This window comes from Propithecus coquereli, unplaced genomic scaffold, assembly GCF_000956105.1.
Source record: "Propithecus coquereli isolate 6110/MARCELLA unplaced genomic scaffold, Pcoq_1.0 Scaffold49, whole genome shotgun sequence".
Taxonomy (NCBI): Eukaryota; Metazoa; Chordata; class Mammalia; order Primates; family Indriidae; genus Propithecus; species Propithecus coquereli.
In genome coordinates, this window is record NW_012150729.1 from 1,472,955 (window position 1) to 1,488,938 (window position 15,984).

The 15,984-nt window shown below is 39.9% G+C and overlaps 1 protein-coding gene across 4 annotated transcripts in view; it reads right to left on the minus strand.

The window, feature by feature from the left end:
- Window positions 1-15,753, minus strand: part of RBMS1 (RNA binding motif, single stranded interacting protein 1) — a 133,599-nt gene extending 117,846 nt beyond the window's left edge. For all 4 annotated transcript variants that reach the window (XM_012655848.1, XM_012655846.1, XM_012655847.1 and 1 more), the window contains exon 1: window positions 15,622-15,753. In XM_012655848.1, coding sequence (XP_012511302.1) covers window positions 15,622-15,690 — 69 coding nt within the window. In that variant the 5' untranslated portion in view covers window positions 15,691-15,753. The remainder of the gene's footprint in view (window positions 1-15,621) is intronic.
- Window positions 15,754-15,984: the final 231 nt, after the last annotated feature.

The following is a 15,984-nucleotide window of genomic DNA, read 5'->3' on the forward strand; positions in this document are numbered from 1 at the left end:
CATAAGACTTAAGAAACTTAAGTTTTAATTCCCCTTCACATTCTTACAGAACTACAGCTCTAAAATAGCTTTCACAACAAACTTACAAATGGGCAAGAATACTGCAGGAACTCACTCCCATTCCCCAGAGGTAACCTGATCCTTTAATGGGAAGTGGTGAGACTCATCCCCTGCTCAACACAAAGGGCATTACTGCTTTTCCACTCCACCCACATGCACCAAGTGAGATGCAGTAGATGAAAAACCATCACATCAGAATTCTGCTCTAATGTCATAATAAATAGCAGGAACTGAAGAAAAGGGAGATGGTAGAGATCATCTTCCTGGAAGAGGAAGACCTCGACTTTCAACCTAAGGAAGAGAGAGATGTGAACTAGGAGACAGGAAGATAGGCAGAGTTCTGTGGCCACTTATGATAGGCTAACAAAAGCTTGGAGAAGAGAAAGGAGAAGCAGAATTCAAGAAGCAAGCAAGGAACTTTTGGCTGGAATGGCAGGTAGGGGAAGGGGCAGCTATGATTGGAAGTGGACACTTCCATAACCATTTGCTTGTTTATAACCTATTTCTGTAGAGAACTATCTTCTATCCTGCAAATTAAAAACAACAAAAACATTTCCTTATACAATCTGTACAACAGAGCCACCAGGTTGTTATGGATAATGTGACCACGAGTGACTCATGAAGTATATGGGCTTTATTTTAGGTCCACCAATGTGCTCCATTGAATTATGCCTAAACTGAATAAATGCCTAGTACGGTTGTTATGGGATGAATTGTATCCCCTCTGCCTCCCCAAAAAGAAAGACTGGAGTCCTAACTCCTAGTACCTTGGACTGTGACTTATTAGGAGATAGGGTCTTTACAGAGGTGATCAAGTTAAAAATTAGGCCCTAATCCAATATGACTGGTATCCTTATTAAAAGTGGGAAATCTGGACACAGACACAGGCACGTAGAGAGAATGTCAACTGGAGTTATGTTGCCAAAAGCCAAGAAACTACCAGAAGCTGGGAGAGAAGCCTGGAACAGACCCTTCCCTAGCTCCTGCAGGGGCAGCATGCTGACACCTTGATCTTAGAATTCTGGCCCCCAGAACTGTGAGAAAATAAATTTCTGTGGTTAAGAAACATAGTTTGTGAAATTTTGTTATAGCAGCCCTAGCAAACCAAAACACAGGTGCTTCAGTAGTTTGCTTGGGTCAGGTTGTTTTAATAACTTATAAAACACAAATTTTGCCAAAAAATATGTTTTAAAGAAAAACATTAACGTTTTGCTTCCAGGATACTATTTCTATTTTACTATAGCTCTCTGGTCTCACCACTTCGGATTTATGGCCATGTCTTAGGGATTCAAAATAAACATAACCAAGATAATATTGATTACATAGGTCCATGAAGGATGCCTCCCCATATAGAACCAAACAAAATAATCATCTAATCAAGATTGAGCTCTTAATCCGAAATCTTTTTACCAAAGCCATGAATGAGACCTACCTTCACTTGCTTTTGTTCTGTATCTACCTATACTCATGGTGCTAATAAGTATTATTATCTGGTTTGGGTTTCATTTTCTTTTAATTCCTTATATGCAACTTTTGATGAAAAGAGTCAACAAAGAAGGATCCTACAGATCAGGGGTTGGCAAACTACTGTCTGTAGGCCAAATACCACCTGCAGCTGGCTTTTGTACTTAAAGTTTTATTGGAACACAACCATGCCCATTTGTTTATGTATTGCCTATGGCTGCTTTTGAGCTACAAAGGCAGTACTGAGTAATCGTGGCAGAGGCCTTATGCCTACAAAGCCTAAAATATTTACTGTCTGACTATTCACAAAAAAATATTAGCTGATCCCAGCTATAGATAGTTTATGAAATATATGAGCAGCAGTTTCTATGCAAACCTTTATTGATTTTTTTTCCCCTTATTATCAATAATCCCAATTCCACAAATACTATTTTCCAATCCTACTTAACACATTTGACTAGAGAACAGTGAAAAGAGGAAGGGCCCCTTGGAATTTGAAATACTATCATTTCTGCTTAAGTTTCTCTTAATGCTCTCTAGTTTTTCCACATCCGTTTTAAAGAACTAAAACCAAATTTAGCAATGAACTGATGCCTAGAACGTGGAAGATATCCTTTCTGTTCTTTTCTACTCTGCTTTAGTACCCTAATAAGCTTAACAGAGTCAATTAAAGGGTCGAGTAACTCTAAGGTGACAACCAACACAAAACAGCCAACTGAGAACCTTATTTCTATCCCGAAATCAAATCAAATGCACCTAAGAAGAAAAACAGTCAAAATTCAACTGGTCAACTGAACCAAGACAACTGCAGATTAGACGTATTCTTACTATGTACTACTTAAATATTTGATCCTCTTGTGGCATTAATTTCTAACATATAGTTATTTGTATACCTGTTTCATAGCCCTATTAGATTGTATCGTTGCGAACAGGAACGTTAATTTGTTATTTCCTTCAGGGCCTAACACAGTTCTTGGCCCATAATGTGCCCTAAAGTACAGACTGAATGAATGATAATCCAAGCTGAATTTGCTTGAAAATGTCCAAACTGCACTGGCAGTGAGGATATATGGGTGCTAGTCCTGGCTTTGTTACAAATAAGCTACGTGACATTAAAACATCCTCATCCTTACAATGAGCATGGGGAAGAGCTGATCTCTAGGTCCTTTCGGCATTAATATACTATACTTCTCTTGTGATAACACATGATATAATGGACATGCCTTCAGATCACTTCATCTAAAACATTACTATCACATCGTAGGATTGATTCAAGGTAAAATTTCATGTTGCAGACACCAGAAACAGTTGGTGAGGGAGACTGACAGACATTCCCTCACCTTTCTCTGGTCTATGCACCTAAAAACCTTAATATAGATAAAAAGCAAAATGCTACAAATGAACAATTGGTGTCTGAAATATGTCAATTATAAAAAAGGGCAATGAAGTGGCCATTTAGATTTTTCAAGAACACATGGCAGTATGTTTCAGATGAGCTTTCTGCACTGTAGGGTTGTAAAGTCTTAACTGTGGTTTCTTCTATACAGGAACTTACACCTAGAAACCACAGAGTAAAGTCTTGTATGCTGTAATAAGTCAGGCAGGAAGGGGCTAAAGATATGCAAATTTGTCTACCCACAGCCAATTATATGAGAAAGACAAAACAAATTTAGAGGGCAAAAGAGTATTCATCAATAATTAGAACTTGTGGGTTTTCCAGATCACTGATATTTTAAACTAGATTGATTTCTCCAGTCAGTCATCTTGATTTTGTAAATGCTTTAAAAAGCAGCAAAACAGGAGGGAAAATTGACCTTAACAGAAGAGAAATTAAAAGCAAAAAAGAAATAAGAGTTAGCAGATACTAATGTATTTTGTCTGAAGATAACATGCAACTTACCATCACTAAGGGCCTGCTCTGTTCAGGGAATGATAAAAAAACAAACAAAAAAACCCCACCCTCATATGAAAACAATTCTGAAGTCCTATTAATGATTTTTTTTTTTTTAAAGATATACTCTTTAAAGTTCATTAGAAAAACATGTTGGTGCAAGGGTGTACCATACTTGGAAGAGCAAAGACTTTTTTTTTTTTGAGACAGGGTCTTACTCTGTCACCCAGGCTGGAATGCAGTGGCCCAATCATAGCTCACTGTAACCTCAAACTCATGGCTCAAGGGATCCGCCTGTCTGAGTAGCTGGAACTACAGGCATGTGCTACCATGCATGGGTAATTTTTTTTTCTGTTGTAGAGAAGGAGTCTTGCTATGTGGCTAGGCTGGTATTGAACTCCTGGCCTCAAGTGATCCTCCTGCCTCGGCCTCCCAAAGCACTGGGATTATAGGCTTGAGCCACTGGAACTGGCCAAAGAGCGAAGACTTTTAAGGTAGGTATAAGACTTTGGACAAATTACTTAGTGTCTCTGGATTTTAACTCCTTATGGGTAAAACAAAGACATTGGACATGATAATCTCTAATGTCCTTCCCAACTCTAAAATGCAAAAGCTTCCTTTAAATAAGTGTTCCCCAAACTGTCCCAAAAATATAGTTAGCAGATACTATAGGACTAAGTGATCCCATGATCAAATAATTCTAGGTAAAAAATGAAATACATAAAGTTGGACAAATGTCTTTACTGCAGGACTTCTCAGAGATTTTTGGCTGCTAATTTATACTGTTACTCTCCTGAACAATACTAGATAGTATATAGTGTTTCCCAAGTTTCTTTATATACTGAATATTTTAATTCCTGAAACATTTTCAACATAATAGAACCCGAGTATCTTAGTAAACACAATTTGGGAAAAGCAGCTTTAAACAATAATTTTCTAAATTTACAATCAGATGCTGAAAGAAGCATAACAGTTTAGGGCATGTATTTCAGAAATCTTCATAACACCTCTATAGTGTTTACATGTCATATGGCACTTTATCTTACATTAACTTGTTTGATCCTTAACTCTGCGAAGCCAAGGGCAGACATAAGAATCATTTCTATTTTCCCAATGTGAATAGTTTCTCTTTCATTTTTTTTTTCCCTTCATCCTTTGTATACTTTACGACTGAGAGTTTCTCTTTTAGGTTTTTTGATCACAAGTATTTTCTGCTAATGAATAGAATAATCACAATCTTCTTCCACTATTATAATTGCAGGCTTTCCTTGGACCCATTTTCCAAGATCCTCTTTTGTGTAAACCGACCTGTTATGAGACACCCCAGAGGAGGAGGGAAGCATCCAGAGTACCTGTGCCAGGTAGAGTATCACATATGACTTCATCTAATCATCTAATCATCTCAATAATATTAACTACTGTCCCTAGTTTTGCTTTGGAGGAAACTGAGACCCAGGAAGTTTAAGATATGTACTTGCAAATGATGAAGTTGGGAGCCACACCCTTATCCACCCTTTTCTCTTTGAAAGCAACTTTCAAATGATTTGATGGTGTTGTTTTTTAAGTCTGGCTTGGGTTCAGTTAAAAAAAATTAACATTTTATTTTGGTTTGTGGTTCATGGTTGGTTGAAGTCTGTTTGAAATATGATTTGATTTACACAATTACATCAGTAGTTATGGGGAGGTATAATTTACACAAGAGCCTTCATCTTCATAATTTATAACTGTATTATCTCGTTTAATCCTCCCAACAAGTCCACAAGGTAAGGATCCTAGAACTAATCCTACCTTCAAGATTTTAACCTCAGAATTTACTCTTTGAAGCAGCCTGCTTTATGTTTAACTTCTCTCTCAGGGACTTTTCTTTTTATCTCATCAGAACCTCCATGCCCCTCCCTGTTCTGAAAGTTTATTATTTCTCTTGATTTCACTTGTTTCTTTAGCCTCAATAACGATGCTCTATTTTCACAGCGTACTCATCTTACCAACGCCAAACCCTACAGAAACCCGTTATCCAGATTCTTTCTCTCATTTACTGCTGAAGGAGGGTCAGAGTATCTTGGTGACTGAGACCACTGAACTCCCACGGGCCCTCACTACAGCTTAGTCAGCCTTTTACTCATCTCTGAATGCTCACCAAATTCCCAAGAGCAATTATTGCAAATCTTTTGTCACACATCTCCAAGCTTGGAATCTCATTTTTTTTTAAACATGAACAGACTGACCTAATCTCTTTACTGAAATGTAAGCTTTTAAAAAAGTTGAGCTTCACTGCTCTTCCTACCATCTCTAACACAACCCATCTTCTCCTTCCTGTATCACTGACAGGAAACTCTCTGAGGAGATGCCTTTCCTGTAAGACTAACCCCGCCTCAATCTTTCTTAAAAGTAAGACCTATTTCCAAATGTTCTTTTTTCTAGTGCCCTATTCTACCCTACAGCGGCAGTCAGAGGCTGAACTAATCTCGTCTCTAGGCTGTTGCTGGAACATTTCAGAAGGGACTCTCTTTCCTTTTGGCATCGGATTTTCCTAACTAAGGACACACCCTCTTCACTCATTCACTCTTTAAACTCTTTGGAATGTGCTTCCTACCACCCTGGCCTCCACCCCCCTTTCCTGCCCCACCACACACATAGTACTCTATTGAAACTTGTGTTTCAAAGGCTTACAAAGACCTCCCAATGGATATTTCCAATAGCCTTTTACTAGGCCTTTGTCTTCTTTGACCTCTGGGCAACGTTTAAAGGAGCTGATCACTTCTTAAAACTTTGTCCTCTGTGGCTTCTATGACACTCACTTCTATGATTCTCCCAGTATTTTGCCATTTCTTTTCTCCTGCTTTGCCCAAAGCACATCTTACTTGTTCCCACAACAGAATCTGTTGCTCCCCAGGTATGTCCCATCCCTTTTCTTGACGCTTTCTCTCACTGGAGTGCTTTAATCCATTCCCAATGCTCCGCCTATTAAGTCTGAGGAGTTTGAGCTTCTTCCCCAGAGCTCTAGGTCTATATTTCTACCTGCTAGCTAGAAATTTCTGCCTGCGATAGGAAGTGAGGAAAGTAATGTATAATTCACGTGGCCAAATTAAAATGGCCAAACAAAACTCAATGCCTTACCCCAGAAACCATTTTATTGGGATGAATAAAAGCCCTCACCACTCTACCCGTCCGCCCATCTGCCATATTCCCACTAGAGAGGGAGATGCTTTAACAGACCCAACGCGCTCCTTATACTGTAGGTGTTGTGGGTGACAGTATAGTTACAGATGACATATATTACCAAGAAAGAGACTTGCCATAGAAGAATGTAAGGATCCAGGACAAACATGGAAATCCATGCAGCCACGTGAGGCAGCTTCTATGCTGACTTCAAGGCAATCCCAAAGGAGCCGTAAAGAAATGTTTACAACCGTCTCCTGGATCCAAACTGAGCTCTTAAAGTGTTTCTCACTAGGGGGCATGATTAGCCATTTAGGCCGGACAATTCTTCCTGATGAGAAACTGACCTGGACACTGCAGGATACTGAGCATCCCTGAAGTCTGGACACTGAGAGCCAGGATCCAGCAATCCTCCCTCATTTACTTTGAACATCTAAAAAAGGGTAGAAAATCCCTGTAACAGAAAGTCTGGGTTCTCCCTCATCACTGAGCCCAGAGCAAGCAAGGTTACAGTAACTTTTCATTTTCCCAATCATTTAAGATCAGAAATCCAGGACCTTCTTTCCAGTCGCCAGCCAAATCTTGTCAATTCTTCCTGAACAATATCTGGACTCCATTACGTTTAATGCACACGCTGCCTCTACTCCATTTTACATCTTTATTTCAACCGAGACAATACCTTCTAAACTCAGGCTCTCCTCTCATTCATTTTATGGCAAGCTTGATCCTGCACTCCAACCTCTACCCTGGAGTCCAGCTGACCTAATGAATTACTCACTGTTCCCCTAATAAAATGCATGCGTTCTATCTTCAGATCTTTGTTGTAGTGTTCCTTCCACCTGAAATGTCAACCAACTATCCTGCCTCCTGAGTTGGAAATGTTGGCATCATCTTCAAGTCCTCCTTTTCCCTCTACATGCAGTCACGAAATCCTTTGGAAGACACGGATCCCTTTGACAAATTGACAAAAGCCATGAACCTCTACCCAGGAAATAACTAATGTATGCAACATTTTACACACAATTTTAGGGGCTTCATGTACTCAAATATCTATAAAATTTGGTCTCTCCTCCTATCTATGATTTAACTGCCTTCTTTTGGGTCTTCACCGTCTCTCAGTTGTTTTAACAGCTAGCTAGTTTCCCCGCCACCTTCTCTCCTCAGGAGCAACAGTGTATCTCTGCACCACACCACTTTACTTCTCAAGGATTTATGTCCATTTCAAAAGCCACTTAACTTTTGCTACACACTTAATAGCCAGTTAACTCAATGTTTCTGAGTCTCTATGTTAAACTTTCAGTTAAACAAAAGAACTTACCCACTCTCTTAAAGTTGGTCTGATGCATTTGACATATAACACTGAGACTACAAAGTAGAATCAAAGTAGCTTTTGGAATATTTGAATAGGTAAGGTTAGATTGATCATAAATGGTCTTCCAAAAAGGTGACCTATAGGCAGTTTCTTCAAAGGAGAGAGAGACAAAGAGATCTTGTCTTAGAACAGAGAAAGGAAATGCTAGGGGATAGGACTGCTACAAGGAAAAAGAGCAAGTAAGAATCTGAGATAATGCAAAACAATGAGGCTACATATTTGCTCCCAACCTACGGCACCAAAACAAGGAGACTGGAACAGATTTTGTAAAGTGAAGCATCAACTAGCAAAGTAAGACCCTAACAAGGTTAGTTCTAGTACTTACTGCTTTCTTCTATCCTGGCCCCCATCTCCCCCTGCCTCCCTTGAACACTCTCTCCTTCTCCTTTCACTCTCAAGTCTTGCTGCGGTACACACCTAAAACTCCCCGGACACAATGAAGACTCCCCTGGGTAACACACTAACAACTGCTCCTACAGTGCTGACGTTATCTGTACCGTGTACTCACAGAAGTCCTCACTGTTCCATTAAGCATTAAAGACACCTCTAAAGAAGCCACACCTTCCAGTGCACTGCCCTTTCGAACAGCTAAAAACTAGAAAGGAAGTCTGCAATGAAGACGATAATAAGTATTCATAATAAAATAAACCCAAAGGGTTCCGATATAAGTAGAACAGTCTTGGTATGTCACATTAAATATAGAAATTAAATGTGGGGGGAATTTATCTGTCTACGAAACAGCTGTAAATCAAAACAGAGGTGAATGGACTAATTCCTCAGTATCTAGAATATTTAGAACAGCTACTCTCCTGAAAAGTAATCTAGAGTATGAAATTTCACATATACAGCTACATTTCCCCTTCACTAACTCATACAAAAATTAGTGCCTTAAAAATATGTTTTGAAAAGTATAGGCCTGTTTAAAATGTGCATAAATAGGAAAATATCAAGTTATTAAATATGGAGTTATCTGTCAGAAATAAATGATTTCCAAAAAGGTGGTATAGGAGTCTGTAGAAAATAAAAACAATGGAAATTTATAAAGAATAGGAGAGGTCCACATCTCAAAATTCAGGCATTAGCACCTTCGTGCTTGAAATTCTCAACATGTATTCTTTGGGATTTCACTATAATTTTGAGACATTAAAAATAATATGATTTTCTAGGGTTTTTTTCACTTTGCCTTTTCCTTGATAACCAAAGGATTGTGCACTCATTGTGGAGGGCAAGGGGGACAGGAAGGTTGAAAAAAATGGTAAAGAATCATGAAAAAAGTCAATGGTGATTCTACAACAGAGGAAACCACTTGCTAATATTTTGGCATATTTCCTTCCATTATTTAAAAAAAAGATTTAAGACTGTATTGTATACGCAATTAACAAACACAAAATAATCTTCCCTAGTTTACACTACATTGTTTTGAAATCCCATGTGTCTAAATGAATAAAGTGGAGCCAACATAGATTCTATGTATTAGGGTGCTACTGCTCAACACCAAGTTTTGTTGATGTTGCTGCCATTTAATAAGTGTTAAATAACAATTTACATTGGTTATTTTCATTCAGAATTTAATTTGCTCCATTTTGCCCCCTTATCCTAACTCCAGAAAAGCTTTCTTCCTTTCTAACAGTGTGTCCTATTTTAAAGTTTACCAAGATTTTAGAATGTGTTAAGCAAAGCATTATGTACAGATGTGAGTTTAAAAACAAACACCCACCAAACACCTACAGATGTCGAAGGACAAAAAAAAACAAAAAAGTTTATTTTTCTGAGTAATGCAAAGATGGCATCTTTGAAAATCAAGTGTACAAACAAGATAAAGGAAAGAATTCAGGAAACAATCATGCACATACCACGAATCAAATCCGTCAGTTTTCAGCAAATTAAAAGGTAGCATTTTTCATGGATAAGAGTGATCAATGCTCTTTTTAACCTTTCTCAATCATATTATTTGCATTTAACAAAGAAGAGAGGATTGAAGGGCTTTCCTTCCCCAAAGAAAAAGCAAACTTTGCTACCAAGAGCATAATCCATGACCAACTCTTTAAAAATATGGTGGGATCCACTTTTCCTATGTCTTTCTTGTTCTTTTTTTTTTCTTTCTTTTTTTTAATGTGGTTGAGAATTTCATTTTCAATCTCCAGATCCTTACTGTTTTTGAGGCTGCCCCACATTCTAAACATGGCCCATTCCTAGGAGACTGTGTCAAGGTCTCCCTAGACCACACAGAGTCTCTTAGGACCACCCGCTGTGGCTTGCTCTGTGGGGACTTTAATAATAACACCTTAGAAGGATTAACAACAACCACCCTGTGAAGTGGGCACTATTATCTTTACTTAGCGTTAACTGACGCTTAGGGAGGTTAAGTGAAAAAGCATGCAAATGGTAGAGCCAGAACTTAAGCCAGGGTCTTTCAATTAAGTTGAATGTAGGAGGAAGCATCGAACAAATGGTTAAAGAAGATAAAATGTGAATTTTGCATTATTACCAGGGCTTAAGGAATATGCAAAGAGGCAAAATCTTAAGTGGAAAAAGTAGGAATAATATGTTTTATAATCATGATTTTTTTAATAACTGGTTTTAAAAAGTGAATTGGGTTCCCCAGAGACAGGGTTGCTGGATTTAGCAAATAAAAGTACACGGCACAAAAAAAATACTAGGGACATACTTATATTAGTCATGTTTTATCTGAAATTCATATTTAACTCAATGTCTAGTATGCTATCTGTAAGGGTCTATACGAAACAAACAAAAAACACTAATAAATGACAGAGCTACAATTTCCAAAGCTGAAATCTGGGACGCTGTGTGTGCCACATGTCTTTGGGAGGCCAAGGAAAGGGAAGTGCAGTGAGGCTACAGCTGTTCTTCACTGGGCTTCCTTTTCTTTCTCCTAAAAGCAGACACAGCCCTTGATCCACAAGCTTTCACCAGCTAGGCCATTTAATTTCACTGTCTCCGGCCCCTTCTCTACTTTATATGGATGTTGTGAAGATCAATATAACTAAAGTTGAGAGTGGATATCATACACAAAGTTAAAATATTTATTTATTGGCTGAGTACTTTAGAAATATATTCTCGGAAACTTGGATAAGACAGACTCTACCACCAAGAAAGGGCTGAAAAATCAAAGTATATGGCGAGCCTAGTTGGCAGTAGTCGCTAAAAGGAAGAGAAAAACAAAAACCAGAAATGTGTTCAAAATCAGAAGTGAACTATGGAAAATGTAGTAAGACACCTAAAGGGGTGCCTACCAGAAAAAGTGGGCAATCACTGATGAATTCTACACTTTTCAAATGGCTATGCATGAGTTGATATTTAAAACACGGTCACCTTGACTCATAAATACTACTGAATCACAAATACATAAACATAGTATAAAAATGAGACAAGATCTTACCTATACATGCCAGTTTAACTTTCTACTACTTTCTCCTAAACTTTCAATCTCTGTAGCTCAGAAACATTTACTTTCTTTTAAAAAACAACAAATTGGAACTTGCTCAGTGTTCATTTAAATATCTTCTACGCACATCTTTAATCTTCAAACTTTAACAAAACCCAATCTACTAAACACAAATTGCTATGAAGAGAAACTGCCTGAAGAGGATTAATCAACAGCTTTGTATGTCATCCTCTAAACAAGGCCAAACACTGAATCACTGTTGAATTCCTCACGTGCAGCTATACCCAGTTAATCTTCAAGAAAGCAGTAAACTATGTAAATCTACTTAAACTGGGGAGATAAGTACTTCACTCATCAAAAGCTAGCAATATTTAACAAGTACAACTATTAGAGGGCAAGACCATTTGTAAAGAAAAAATACACTCATGCACACGCACACACACACTCCATTGAAAAATTTTGCATTCACTCCTCTACCGTCAAAACCCCACTGCAAACTACAACATACTACTTAGCAAAAAAGGCCTTCCTACTTGCCATGATTTGCAAAAACCAAACTATATGGCATACCTGAGTCAACTACCTCAAGAAAGCAGTTCCAAAATGGAAACGAGGAAACACAAAAAGAGAAATAGCTAATAAAAGAATTCAAGAAACATAATACAAAGGAAAAATGAAAATGTCACTTTTCTATATTTAAAGGCCTTTAAGTATAAAACACTTTTTTTCTTTCAAAACACACTAAAATATTTTCACAGATACAAAAGTCCTGAAAACGGTTTGCATTTCGTTTTGTGGGGTGCTGTTTTCATACAATCAGACTGTATTTGCTTAACAAATATCATACACTTCAAAGTCACAGTCAACAGTAATAGGACATACACATTTCCCCACTGAGACCTGAACCAACAATCTTTATTTAGATACTGCCTTCTGGGTTTTCACTCCACTCAGAAGCTGCTCACTTTGACCTGAGACAAGCAGGTGTATATCTAATGTGCTCACAGGCCTGTGATGCAGGAAAATCCTGTTTATCCCAGATGATGCCAGAGATCAGTGCTCCCTGATGCCCTGGCTACACTACGTTGGCGGAGGAAGGAGATGAGCACCACCTACCTCTGCTTTAACTGAAACTGGCTGACTACCATATAGTCAGCCCTCCATATCCAGGGGTTCTGAATGTGCCTAGCCCCGTATCAAAAATACTTTGGGGAAAAAACCGAATAAAAAACAATACAACAATTTTTAAATAATACAAATAAAAAACCAATATGGTACAACAACTATTTATATAGGCATTTAATTGTATTAGATATTATAGGTAATCTAGAGATGATTTAAAGTATACAGGAGAATATGTACGTAGGTTATATGCAAATATCAAATACTATGCAATTTTACATAAGGAACTTGAGCAACCCTGGAACCTGGAACCAATTTCCCAAGGATACCGAGAGTGGACTGTATATATAAAATGTAAAAATTTTTAAGAGTTGTACACTTATTAAGTAAAGCAATATTTTGACATCAATGCTGTGCCAAACATCACAAACCCACCATCCATATCATCCATTTACTTCATCTTTCATCTCCTATCTCACAACCTCCTCCCACCCCCAAAAAGGTGGGAGGAATCCCTAAACTGAACTTGTGAGAGTAGAAGGGTGATGGGCAATGATGCGGATAAGCTCTACCTGAGTTCCTATGAGATGTGCATGTAAGCAGGCAGTTGCAATATGGTGGTTTTAAGGGCATGACTGCCAGGGTTCAAACCCTGCCTCTGCACTTTGTGTAGTATAGACTTTGTGCAAGTTATTTAATCTATGCCTCAGAGTTCTTAACTGTAAAATGGGGATACTAATATCACCTGCCTTGTACAACTGTCAAGACAACTAAATGAGTCAATACACTGAAAGCATTCAGAACAGCAACCAGCAGGTAGTGAGGTGCTCAATGATTGTTAGCTACTACTATTATGCATGTATAATACAAGTGTGATTCCAACCCATTATATTTTTAAAGGTGATTTTTTAATGTATTTTTTAAGTATTTCTTACATTCAATTTCCTCAGGCAAAATATCTGAAACCAGCTCTAACAGCTGATTATGTATTTCTAGATTAAAATCAAACTGTATTATACACCTAAAATTTTCCAATTCTTTCATCAAAATGAACAAACTAATATGAACCGAAAGGTTCAGGCTTAACATCACAAAATCTTATAAAAAGCATTAATTAGACTTCCCATTTAGGCTAAGCCAGGATGAGATCACAAAGTCACTCATGGCAACCAGGTCCCTGAGCTGGAAGTGTGCTTTCTCAGTGAATGGCTAAATACTAACAAAAGAAACCTTTGACTCAAATACCACTGGTACCCGGGGTCTTGTGTCTGTATAATGCCTACACATTCATTTCTTTCTTTGCCTATAGAAAAAAGAAAGTCTGTTTGTTTTTCTGATTCAGTCAGCCCTTTTAGTCTTTGCATCTAAGGAGAGCCCTGTGAAAAGAAGAGCATCTTATCAGCGTGCTCCAGACCAGCAGGCTGTCCCCCCTTCACACACAAAACCTCCAGCCCCTCACAGCAAAAGGCCTCGCCCTCAGAGCATTTTCCCCATTTCAGAGCTAACACCCCGCCGGGTTTTGACAACAAATAAATGAATACACAAGGCCCTAACATAATTAGCCATCTTTTCAGGTAGAGTGAGGTGGGTGGGGGAGGAGGGGTTGAGAGAAGAATGTTTATCGTAAATTGGCTTCATTTATGAAGTTGATGTGTGCTGCATCCTAGGGCATTTATTTTAAATGAAGCCACATGAAGTGACTTTAGAGATGCCTGCTTCTGCATCTTGACAATTTTAGCATGTACTTCAGCTAAGTGACATATGCAGACTTTATCTTATTTTTTTTAATTAAAGGAAAGGACTTCTTCACCCAGGTTAAAGTTCCACTGACTTCCACTTCATGGGCTCACAGACCAGGGTGCGTTTATTGCCTTTTTAAGGGAAACTTAACATGTCAAAGAACCAAAGACCAGAAAACATAAAACATTTCTTTTTGACACTGTGAAAATACTTGCAAATATACTTATGCTAGGACATATCCCCAAAAAAGAATGACTTTGAGAACAAGAATTAAACATAATCAATAACCCTGCAAACGCCTATAGGAAAGCCCCCAGGCATCACTGTCATCAGTCATGATCTTAATAGAGCCATGGTCTGCATGGAAGGGTACAGTTTGTTTGTATCATTATTGGGATAATAACTTAATTGATTTGTCTCGGTGGCTAAGGATGTAGAGACAAGAGATTTATTATGGAGAAAAAAATATCTGCAATCGTGTTTTTGTTTTCTCAACAAGCATCTTGCCACTGACCTCTAAATCAGTTTAACCTTTTCTAAACAGACCTGCACATTTTTTACATAATTTAGAGCTAGGTTTTGTTATTGCTGCTGCTGCAAGGCTCTGTGAGATTTATCACAACATGGCTTCAGTAACCTTCTTTTAAAAACAAAGATGAAAAACAAAACAAAAGGCCACAACTATAAGCTCCCAGCTCCATTCCTTTTCCCAGCAGGGGATTTTGATCTAACCACTGAAGTGCCTTTGGAGTTCAATCTGTTAAAAAATGTATGAAACGGTATTAAAATAGGAAAAAGCATGTGTATGACTCAGGCTTATCCACGTATCTTCTGCAACCAGGATGTCACAGGATTTCCCTGTGCTTCTGAAAACTGAAAACCTTGAGAAAGTGACAGTAGAAGTTCCCGTTTCTTTCTCTCTCTGTGTCTCTCTTTAATGAGGGAGGGGGCGCGAGCGAACACGAACACACACACACACACACACACACACACATCTTCCGGGTTTCCTACGAATCAGGCAGGTTCTCTGAGGTTCCAAGTGAAGACTGCAAACCAGTGTTACGACTTATCACCGTACTCCTCTACACACAAAGGTTTCAGGAAAAACCCAAACTTGTTGCAGAGCTGGGCAAAGCCCCCGGCCCGGCGCGCTTCTCTTGCCGCCTCTCCGCCCCTTCCCCTTCCTCTTCCTCCAACGTCCCACCCTGCCCGGCCCGCCCGGCGCGGACGAGGGCATCTCCCCTGCTAAGGTCACCGGCCCGAGCCGTCCCCGCGGGCCGCGTTCTGCGGGAACAAGGTCACCGCCCAGCCCCGTCCCCCGAGGAGGAGCGGAGCCCCGCCGAGCGCCGCCGCCTTTGTAAAGCGGGGCTGGCCGGCCTCCGCGCGGCATCCCGGCCGCCGCCTCACCTGCTTGCGATAGGGCGTCCTGCAGTTGCCGCTGCCCCCGGGGTTGCCGCTGCTGCTGGGGAAGATCATCGCGGCGGGCGCGGGCGCGGGGCAGCCTCGCCGCGAAGGGGAGGGCGCAGGGAGGGGGCCAGCCGGGCCCGGGGCCGCGGCCGCGCTGGGAACTCCCTCTCGCCGCGCGGCGGCGGCCGGCGGGGGCTGCAGCTCGGCGCAGACTTCTCCGCCCTCGACCTCCGCACTCGCCTAAAAGTGCGGCGCGGCGACGGCGGGCGAGACGGGAGCAGCTCCGGCGGCCGCCGCCCTGCGTGCCATGGACGGGAGTTCGCGCGCGGAACTGGCGGCGCCGCGGACTCTCCCGGCGGCAGC